This window comes from Caloenas nicobarica, chromosome 2 (genome assembly GCF_036013445.1).
Source record: "Caloenas nicobarica isolate bCalNic1 chromosome 2, bCalNic1.hap1, whole genome shotgun sequence".
Classification (NCBI taxonomy): Eukaryota; Metazoa; Chordata; class Aves; order Columbiformes; family Columbidae; genus Caloenas; species Caloenas nicobarica.
In genome coordinates this window covers 18156384-18167567 of record NC_088246.1, presented here as the reverse complement: position 1 = coordinate 18167567, position 11184 = coordinate 18156384, and the positions used below count along the sequence as shown (strand labels likewise).

At 41.9% G+C, this 11184-nt stretch overlaps 1 protein-coding gene across 4 annotated transcripts in view; it reads left to right on the top strand.

The window, feature by feature from the left end:
* The first annotated feature begins 366 nt into the window (after positions 1-366).
* The window catches only part of ACBD5 (acyl-CoA binding domain containing 5), a 30542-nt gene continuing 19724 nt past the window's right edge, over positions 367-11184 (top strand). The window contains exons 1-5 of one of the 4 annotated variants that reach the window (XM_065628772.1): positions 367-425; positions 651-833; positions 2059-2179; positions 3699-3771; positions 7409-7520. In XM_065628772.1, coding sequence (XP_065484844.1) covers positions 758-833; positions 2059-2179; positions 3699-3771; positions 7409-7520 — 382 coding nt within the window. In that variant the 5' untranslated portion in view covers positions 367-425; positions 651-757. Of the gene's footprint in view, positions 426-467; positions 834-2058; positions 2180-3698; positions 3772-7408; positions 7521-7648; positions 7682-11184 lie in introns of those variants that run through there. The other 3 variants (XM_065628776.1, XM_065628774.1, XM_065628775.1) reach the window with 3 other exon arrangements.

Below are 11184 nucleotides of genomic sequence, written 5' to 3'. Positions count from 1 at the left end.
AGCAGAGAGAAATAAAACAGGGGGGAAAGGAGAGAACCGCTTCCTCAGTCCACACGGGAGAAACTCCCCGGGATCCGCACTTCGGCAGCTTCTCAGGGCCAAGGACTGAACCGGCCATCCCCCAGCGCAGCGCCGGGAGAGCAGAAGGGACAGGCCGGCCCAGCGGCTCCTCCTCACCCCCAGCTCAGACACGCTCGTGGCGAACGGCGCTCTACGCACGGCCGCTATTTCCTCCCCCTCGCAGCAGGGGAGGAGGAGGAGAAGGCGCAGAGCGGTGACGGGCGGCGGGGACACCTGTGAGGGCCCGGCGGGGCGGCCGAAGGGCGCGGCGGGCGGACTCGGTTTCCCGGCATGCTCCTGGCGGCCTCGGGGCGGGGCGGGCGCCGCTGTGGCAGACACCATGGGCGCCTGAAGCCGGAGCGAAGGTGGGGGTGGGCTGCCGGCTGGGCGGGGGTGTTGCGGGCTGCGCTCGGCCTGTGGAGCGAGGCCGGTCCGAGGTGCCGGGTGGGCTGTGCTGGAGGGCAGGGCTGGGGGATCGAGGCGGCGGCCGCCGGGCGCGGCGGGGGCTGGGCACGGCGGGGCACCCCGCCCTGCTGCCGCCGAGGGTGGCTGCGGCTGGCCCGGCGCGCCTCAGCCCCTCTCCCGTGCAGTCGGCTGCAGGCGCCGCGACGAGGGAGGCTGAATTGAACCCGCCCCGCCGGACGCGGCCCGGTGGCCGAGCAGGAGGCGGCGGGCGGTGAGGGGACGGGACAGGGACATGGCGGAGACCGGCTCCGTGCACGCCACCAGGTTCGAGGCGGCCGTGAAGGTGATCCAGAGCCTGCCCAAAAATGGTGAGTGCGGCCTGGGGCTCGGCGAGGGGCAGGCCGGGGGCATCGGCCGGGGCCTGGCTGTCCGGCTGGCACCTGCGGGGCGGGCAGGGCCCGGGGGCAGGGAAGGCGAGGCCCCTCTCCTGCCGCTGCCTCCGGGGCGAGCGGGCACGGGCGGCGGCGCAGCGGGCTGGGGCAGCAGGGCCGCCCCGGGCTGGGTGCCCGTCAGCAGGCGAAGGCTGGAGAACCGCTTGGAAACCGCGGTCTTGGTGCTGCCGCAGCCTCGCCTGGAGAAACGGCGGTTCGGGGGCTTCAGGGCCACGACGGAAGTTCCTGGCTCAGGCGGCTGAAGGAGGGGCCGGTCAGCAGCAGCGGCCGCGCTGTGGGGAGCGCCGGGGAAGGGCCTCGGCCTCCCCGAAGCCCTGGAAGCGCTAGACGGCTTCGGAGCTGCTGTCGTGAGTTCCCGCTGCTGAGAGAGTTAACAGAAGGAAAAAAAAAAAAAAAATCAGACGTGTCTTTTTTATAAGAGTAAGAAAAAAAAGTTGGTTATTGCATACATAATTCATTCCAGTGTAGTAAAACTGGGTTTGTTGAGATACTAAGATAAAGGTCACAGTAAACTTTTCCTAACGACTAGAACTGAACCTCAAATTGTTTGATTTAATGGATTGGCTATGAACCTTCCCTGCCAGCTGTTACAGTTTTGTATTTACATTTCTTACCTCTACAAAACCGTGTTCCACAAGATAGAAGAGAAAAACAGGAGGAAAAGTGAAACGGTTATTGAAAGTGCTGTCAAATACCCAAAGTAAACAAAATCAGTGTGGAAAGCAGTGTTTTGGGTGAAGTGACTTGCAAGATACTTTGTTTACTGGCAACTGAAACTATCCCTTTAAACGGAGTGAAAAGATGCTTGCTTTCACAAAATCACAGAATGTTAGGGATTGGAAAGGACCTTTATGTTACTTTTTTAAATTAGAATTGTGGAGTCTGACCTTTGAAGTACTAAAGCTAAAGGTTATAGTCCCTTACACTCAATCTGAAACTTGCTGTTTGTAAAGTAAATGTTGTCAGTGATGCTGGTTCATAGTAGGTAAAGTGAAGATGTTCTCCACTGACTTAAATTGTACTGCTGTGAATCAGGCTGTAACAAACTACAGGCTGTTTTCTCATAGAAATACCAAACTTGTAAAATACTTCTTAATGTTAATGATTACAATTTAATTGTATTTTAAAATACTTTCAATAGGTTCATTCCAGCCAACGAATGAAATGATGCTCAAGTTCTATAGCTTTTATAAGCAAGCAACTCAAGGACCCTGTAACATTCCACGACCTGGATTTTGGGATCCAATTGGTAGATATAAATGGTAACTTTTAATGAGTTGTTGCTTTGTTTTATTTTGGTTTTGTATGCTTGGAGTGAAGATCTTTAGAAGAGTGGCACTTGAAGAAAGAGTTTCATGAGTTTGTTTCTCTTCTAAAAAAAGGAACATTCATAACCTTTGATGCTTGAATTTGTTTTCTGTCTTCTGTTCCAGCTTTCTAGATCAGATAATTTGTAATTTCTCAGAATTGCAGGTGAAAACTTTCTCTCAGGTTCTGCAGGTGGGCAGATTTTTCTTGGGCAAGCACCATCATGGCACCTCTGCAGTGTTTATCCTATGTTGTAGAATGGAATTGTAGGTGCTCTGCAGAATGAGTGATGTGGATGAGTGTCTGGAATTCTTCCTTCTCAAGTCCTCATGGATGATGTGAGCCTGAAGTAAATAAGTGCTTATTGACAGCCATTGATATAGTTTCCAGCTCTTGGGGAGAGATGTGGTTTACGTGTCTTTCTGGTTTGTCTGCTCAGTGACAGGACTTCCCACTGTCTGTATTTTCCTTGTGTTGGGAAGACCTGTGATTCACCACATTACTAAGATCTATTTGAAAATCCATATGAGTGCTTTGCTTATTTTAATAATGATTTGTCCTGAAGAACAAGTATTATTGCCATCCTTATGGTCATGGTCTTCTTGGGATCTGTGAAATTATTCCTTTGACTTTTTGTTTGTTTGTTTCTTTTTCCTCCCTTTCCAGTCTCCCCAAGTCAGGGTGGAGATGGAGGGATTATCCCTACAGAGGACTAGGGCAGTAGGCTTCCACTCACCTGGTTGGTTGTAGCTGAATGTGAGCCACCAGCCTTGGGGTTTTGCTCTAAGCGGGACAAATACTCTGTCAAGGGGAAGGGACAGTGTCAAATCAAGTGCAAGTCTGAGTAAGGAAATGTTTTATTCCAGTCTGTGTTGTGTCAGAGTCCTTGTGCAATATGTATACATTTGATTGGAGTTTTCTGAGTAGGAGAGGGGGAGATTTTTTTTTTTTTTAAGGTCATAAGTAGCTGCTGTGGTAACTGGGGCTGATGATTAAACTATTTGCCTACTGGACTGATCTGTCCTTCCCCAATTGCTAAACTCTAAAAGGACAGATTTTTCTTGTAGCCAGTTCTATCTTGCTGACAACTGTTTGCAGGTGCTGGCTGAAGTGTCTGTGCCTGTTCTTTTTCTGCAGCAGAGGGTCTTAAAAAAAACACCCTAATCAAAGGAGAAATGTGTCTCTCGTATTTGGGCTTGTTAACAACAGGTGCAAGATCGTAGCTGGTCAGTGAGGAGCTCTTCAGCCCCCAGCCTGTTCAGTTTGTTGCTTCTTTGTTGGTGTACCACTGTGTGATTATCCTAGCAAATTATATATTTGGACTTCAAATGGGAAAATAGTTGTGAATTGTTGTTGCGTTTTATTTGTATCACAGAAACTTCAGGCATTATGTAACTGACCTACTTAAGGCCAGGCTGAAAAAATGCAGTAGGCCTTGGAGATACTGAAAATGTATGTGGCTTGCTTTCTTAGGGATGCTTGGAGTGCGTTGGGAGACATGTCCAAAGAAGAAGCCATGATAGCCTATGTTGAAGAAATGAAGAAGGTAAGTTTACTAATGAGTGGAAGGGATCCTCTAGAACAAATGTTCCAGAAATAAATTAGGGAACATGAGGAGGTTCTTGCTGACTACTGCTGTCAAAGCTCTGAATGAGTTATTCCTTATGTGAACTGTCACTACTATGTTGTTTGGCCTGTGGGGAGAATAAAATTATGTAGTTCCTTCCAAAGCTATAGGATTTGGGTGGTTTTCAGAGAAACATGAGAGCTCTAGCTGATATGAAGCTTAAATGGCAGAGCTAAAGAAGGTGAATTATTGAAATAATGGTAAAGGGGGAAGTGGGGAAAACAGTGGAACAGAGAAAGGCAGATTTACTGCAAACTGCCTCAGTTCTCAGAGTTGAGAGAAGTGATCCTTATATTGGAAAGGAAAAAAACAACCCTCCGGGAGGACTTCAGGAGCGACTGGAAACATGAGTGTAATCAAATAGGTAAACTTAATCATTGATTTTTCGAGAAGAACTCAGCAACCTGAATTTTCTGTACTTGTCATGAAAATATTTCTTGTATGTTACAGTTGCAGTCAGTCAGAATTGAGTAATTAGGTCTGTCTTTTGTGGAATAGATGTGTAACTTGTAAACCACTGTAGTTACTATATTAAGCAAGAATTGCTGCATTAACTAAAGTAAACATTCAGAATTAAAGTTGCTTGTGTTTTATTAACTAACCCTTTTCACTGGAGCTCTTCTAGGTGGCCTTTCCAGTTTAAAGATTATTTACTGTCAATCTGGATTAAAGTATAATTGTACTATAATGAGATTAGCATCAAGGAGGGAAAACATAAGTTCTACTCAGAATATACTTGCTTTTCTCCTAGGCCGCTATCTTGACATTGAACTTTTTACATGTTTAGTGATGAATACAACAAAAGCTCTTACTAGCCAAGGAGCTTGAGTCCGACTACTGTTCTTTTTCCTATCTGTAATTTTGGTAATTTAGATCCTGCTGGTATTACTATAGCTGCTTTAAAATGAAAAATAACTTCAGAAAACACAGGAAGCCAAATATTATTAATTTGGTCAAAAATCCCACTACATTTTAATAATTCCTTTGAAATGTGTACTGCAAGATTTAGTGCTTCATTTCAAATCTTGGATTCAAAATGTGCTAATACTTCAGCAGAGTACCTTTTTTTTTTTTTAAGCTTGTTCAGGACACTAAAAGTAAATGAAACTGCAATGTTTGTTCAAAAAAAAAACCCTAGTAAGCCTCCTCTGAGGAAGTCTACTTGACTCGAATGAAGCACAAATGTTCTGCCTCTGTCCAGATTACACATAGGGATTGGAGAGCAAATGCCTTCTTGCCTTGCTCAGCTTTGGAACTGGGGAATCTGTTTACCATGCTGTGGTGCTGTTTCAGCTCTTGCATTTGAAATACCAGCTTCAGCTTTTCCAACCCGATTGATTCTGCTTGAAATGGCAATGGAAGTGCATTTCAAATGGATCCACGGGGTTGTTCTATCAGCACATACTGCACTAATCCTTGTGGTGTTACTGTGGGCATTCCACTGTTGCACAGGTAACCATGTCTAAGGGGGGCAAAAAACCACCTGTATACTGGTGTCACAGGGCTGTGTTTAAGACTCTGTAAGATTGCGGTATTCCCGCCCTGTCCCCTGGGGCGTGTCCCTGGCATTTACACACTGTGTTTATCACCCTGACACAAGATACTTTCATTGTAAACTTGTTTGGTTTTTTTCCCCCTTCATGTGGTAGCCTTGAAAATCACGGCTGTTGAGGAGTATATCTGGATGAGGTTTTGAGGTGCTTGTGGGAAATGACCAAACACGTCTTAACTAAGATGAATCCTAGCTCAGGTGCATTTTGTTTAAGGTTAATTTATCTTCCAGGTAGCATTTCTGAAATTTTTATTGCAATTCTGTTTAAACTAGTTTACACTTCAGATATATTGTTTTGTTATATCAGAAATAAGTGATATCTTAGAATAAATAAGTGTTAACACTATATGATGTTTCTAATTTAAAACAAATCTTCCTATATTAATTGTCCGGCATACAAAGAAAACAGTGATTCAGGGTACATAATAACTTATTTTCCACTTTCAAATTTGAAGATTGCATATTATGCTTAGTGGCTGTATAAGTAAGCAATATATTTTGTTTGTGGAAGTATTTTCTCTTGCTGGCAATTAAAAACTCTAACCAACTGTGTGGTAGGATTCTAAGAATTGCTCCAAGTTGCAGACAGTATACTGAGGTCTGTTTAGAATAGATGAAGAACAGTTATGTGCAGACATCATAGACATGCACATATGAAAGTTTACAGTGCAGACTATAGAAGTAAATACATAGCAAATACAAGTGTTATTCTAGAATAGGTTTATTGTTTCTCTCAATGCTATCGAAGCTAAAAATAATGAAATAAAAAATATCACAAAACTGTCCTGTCTTTGCTTCGTACCCAGGTCTGTTTTCTGAGCACTGAGCATTTCTCTCTAACAAATACAGAATGAATTATATACACTGAATAGATTAGAAGTGGCAGTGAAACTGCAGTTTGACAGGATTGTTGTCTCTTGGTATCCTTGATTGGTTTGCAAGTGTTGACTTGTTACCTGCTGGCCTGCCTGGAGCTTCTGCTTTGTGCAGTAATGCTGTAGCTTTTGCCTCTGCTGCTTAGCGATGTGCTTGGTGCCTTTGAGCAGCATGTTCTGTGGCGACTCGTACCTCCATCTGTTGCTTTCTTGCTGCGCTTCTCGGGGAGGAGGTAAAGTGTAGCTGTTAGCTTGCTTCTACCTGAGTCTTCCTATATCTATTACCTCTTTTAAAAAATAATAAAAAAGGAGAGGATGAAGGAGGAACAAAGCTGTCAGCATAAATCTTGGCTGAAATGACTTAAACTAGAATGGGAAAATAATGTTGCATGCTTTTAAAATAATATCCAATCATTAAATCTCTTCTGTTTAATCTATTTTAGACTTAAGATTTTGTGTTCTTATCAGATGGCCAAAGGTATTTGGTTTGTAATTTAAAATCAATAAACTTTTTTCAAAGGAAGAGCTCCAAATGACTTCAAGAGCAGAACTTGGTTCTAGTTTGCTGCTCTTCTGGCTTTGTACTGTCCCAGTTTTGCTGTATTCTGTCCATTTTGTTGTTTGGTTTAGATGGACCCAGTAGGGCACTTCTGATCTGCTCCTTACATTCCATTGGAGATGGCAGAGTTTGACAAATATGAAGAATCCTCTAAGAAAAAAAAGTCTTTCTGTTTCATTTTCTCGGCGGGGAGACTTGTCTATAAAATAAATGGCATCAGATAACAGCAGCCTGTTGAACTCTGAGTTGGTTTAGTTTGAAATTGCTGAAATAATAGATTCCAAGGTCTACTAATGCTGTGCTGAGCCTGTCCTTCAGTGGTGGCAAATGCATGAGCTCTCCCTTCTCTTCACGTAAAAAAAAGTTAATATAGCCAATTAAGATTCTTGTTTGGTAAATCAGTTTTATGTTGTTTACCTTTAATTAAAAAAAGTAAAATATGAGAATAACGTGTTAAGTGATGTGTTGGAATGTTACTGAGTTTTACAATGACCAGCAGTTTCTAAAATGAGTTGAATGTATCGTTGAAATGCTGTTTCATAAGATGCTCCGTATTTTGGACTTGTACAGATTCTTGAGAGTATGCCAATGACGGACAAAGTTGAAGAATTACTACAAGTAATAGGCCCGTTCTATGAAATAGTAGAAGATAAAAAGAACAGAGGATCTGACCTAACCTCAGGTTCGGACAAGTAACTTCCTTTATACTACTAATAACCACAAATCCAGATTTTTTTGGGCTTGATTTCTGTAAATGATTTTAAAGCTAAATGTTGCATCTTTCTGTTCATTCTCTTTACCATATGGCAGTTCAAATGGAGAAAGTCTCTAAGTATTTGGAAGGTAGGAATAATAAATTATCTGTAAGTCCATCCCTTCCATTGTTTTGTTGCTATAGTAATGTCCTGCTAACCCTTATGAGTTCTGGGCTTGCCACTTTGTTAGGCTGGATTTTGTTTTATTTTGCTTCTGAGGTACAAAACAAAGTCTGACCCAGGAAGTTGTGTATTTAGTCAGTGTCTACAGGCTTTTTGAGCTGCTGAAGCAAGCCTCTTCCTCAAAAAAGGAGAGTATTTAAAACAAACACTCTCTCCAACTAAAGCTAGTTTCTGCTTTTCCATTAATAAAAGGAACAACTCTTCGAAATGTGTACTGCTACATCCTGATGTAGCTGTGGATATCAAACTGCACACAGAGCTGGTAATCCAGCTCTGTCATCTGATTTAAAAAAAATCCACAATCAAACCCTATAACCCCATCTTTTTTTAATCATAGTTTCTCTAATACATAGAGAATATAAGATGGGTTCATGAAACTTGCAAGTTATGTTTTCTGAGGCTCAGCTTCATGAAGGGCATATCTATTTAAACACCGTAAATCTCTGACAAGTGGCAAACCTAGTGGTGTCATAGCTGCATAAAAATCAGTGTGGTGATTTTTATTTAGCAATACCATTGTGAGAACATTTTTATAGTAAGTTATTATGTTACAGGTAATGTGTTCATAATGTAATATAAGGCTTACAGTTATTTAAATCTGGCTTAAAATTATAGTTAAAAATCAAAATGCAACAGGGCAAAACTTGAAACGGTTTTTAAAAACCAAACCATTTCACAAATTAGTTGTTTTAATGTGTTTAAGAAGTAGGAGTCAGTTGGTTAAGTTGCCTTTTGTATGTGCAGTTTTTCCCCCCACCTTAAAGGAACATAGTTTTGATTGTGCTTTTGGTATCAAGTCTCAAAGAAACAGAAATAGCTTTTCATTGTTTTTGAGAAAAGGAAATAGTAGAAGTTTTTAAATGGCCATTTTGAAAGCTATGTGACTTTTTTTTCTCAACTAAAATTCATATGCTTCATGTCTGGGACTTAATGAGCTTGCGTGACAGCTGGATTGACAGGCAAGATTGTAAAAGTATCAGTAGATTCAGGTCAGTGATCTGTGTAACAAGGATTTACTTGGACATGGTGTCTGGCATAGTGCTAAAAGCCACCACTTAAAAAAGCGATTTATCTAGGCAAACAGAATCACAGAAGTTAAACCATACCTGTTTCAATAACAAATTTCACATACTCTCTTTTTTTTTAAAAAGAGGCAGCTTAAACATAAGGCAGTGTAAGTAAAACAGAATAGCAAATTTCAGCTTTATCTTGTTCTGTCAGTGTTGCAATAAATCTGTCTGTGTCATCATTCATACAGTTTAAAGCTGCAACACCTAATTATGCCACGGTGAATTAAGAGAGAATTTTCAGAAAGTCCATTGTATATTCTAACTTTATCATTGTATTTAAGACTTTGAAACCCTTTCTTCAGCGCTCTAGGCACTTCCCTAATTAAAAGTGAAGCTGAAAATAATTATTATTGTTTACAGTACAGGTCTCAAAAGTTTTCACACAAGTATGCAAGCATGAAGTACCTTCAGTCTTCCAGATACATGCTAAAGAATAAAACCAATCTGCCCAAGTCTGTGTTTGAGACGGTATAGCCAGTCTTTGTGGCTTCTGTTGTGGAAGGTGGTTTTTCATGGGTGGGCAATTGGTATGTTCTGGAAACTGAGGCCCGTCTCTTGCTTCATACTGTACTCCTCCCATCTTCTGGCCCATTCTGCTCTGTGTTCACCTTTCTTTCTTCTTCATCAGATTTTAGTCTGTATGAATGTAATTGTCTAATTGTTTAAGAATTGCATGCCACTTCCTCAAAATCAAGAGTATTCTTGAATTAGTTGAAGAGATTGTTTGGAAACTTTGTGTAACTCAGCTATGGCTGGTGTATTGTCTCTAGCAGATACACTTCCAACAGAAAAGTATAGCCTTTTAAAATTTAATTTCTACTTCTTGTGGTTTCTTTGAAAATGTTAAATATAAACCATTGAAATACTGTCTACCTGAATCAGTAGAGCTTGTGGCTCTCCTTAATGAATAACACCAAAACCTGACATGCCAGCATTAAAATGACTTGTAACATCTACTAGACGACTAGGACAAACTCGCTAGATCTGTGGGTTACAAATATCCAGACTTGGATGACTTTGTAATGGAAGGAAAATAGAGAATTCCCTCCAGTAGGCTGAGCAAATCTGAGAGGTATTTCAAAAGCCTGTAACCCAGGTAGTTTTTTGAAAGCTCGTCCTGCAGCTGTGTGCGAAGCTTAGGTTCTCCGCAAACTTCAGTCAGTAGTCTCTTTCTGACAGGTATGAAGTACCTTTTTACGGAAAAAATCATTGATGAATTATTTTCAGGTACATAAAATACTAGACATCAAAGAAGAAAGTGGGCTCTTAGGCATCATAGTGCTGCAGAAGAGAATAGGGAACTGTTACAGAAGGATCCTTTTGTTTGCAGCTGCTGGAAGAGTAGAGGGAGGACTGTCAGGTAAGGTGAGGGGGGGCGCTTTAGAAGGGCAACCTTTTAATGTTTTGAACTTGCTAAGAAACACACAAGAATTCAATGTCCAAGCCAATGCTAAAAAGGCAGAGAATTTTCAAAATACTGTTGCTCAGTGAATTAGAAACTTTCAGAATGGACATTCAAGCTTTCTTGTTATGTTATATCTGAAGAAGCCAAAGGTGGGCTAGAATTGGCACCTTACTGATCTGATACTTGGTGAAATATTGAGTTTCAGAACCCACTCATCCCTCTGAATGTTTCCTTGAGAATGTTTATGGATGTTTTCTTAATTCTGAATGCAAGTAAATCCAAAGGGGGGCAAGAAAATCCCTGCCTGACAGGCCCACACTAAGTTATTTCAACAACTAAGCAAAGTATCTGGAAATTGTTCACAAGTTCTTCAGTAGAGTTTTCCTGTGTATTCTCTCTGCTTTGTGACAAGGCATTTCATCTGTTTTAAAATCCTACTAAATAAAGATGACCCTTTGCTTTTATGCTGAGTAATAGTACTCTTTGTAAGCCTTTGTGAAGACTGAATGTTGCCTCTGGTAATGACAGGTTATGCACTGTGGAGACTGTGAAAAGATTCAGCATTTTAATATTCCTAACCTTTGTCATCCTGCTGAGTGTTTCTCTCCTGAAAAGTGTGCTTCCAGCTGTGTTGCAGTTGTACCAAATGAGGCCCTATTGAAGGAAGGTGACTCGTCTTCCTCAATGTGCTGCTTTGGGCAGTGCTGGTTGCACTGGAGCATCTTTGTGCCAGGAGCCCATACGGGGCACTGCTTCAGCAGCAGCTGGAATGAATGGCACAAGTTGTCCTGGCTCACAGGCAGATACAGCTACTTAACAATTTCCTCAGTTTCTTCCTGCATTGGATCTGGGAGCCAGGTTTAAAAGATGACGTTCACAGAGGTCTGTGTGCTTTTGGAACAAGCAAATACATGTAACACTCCTATTTCAAAT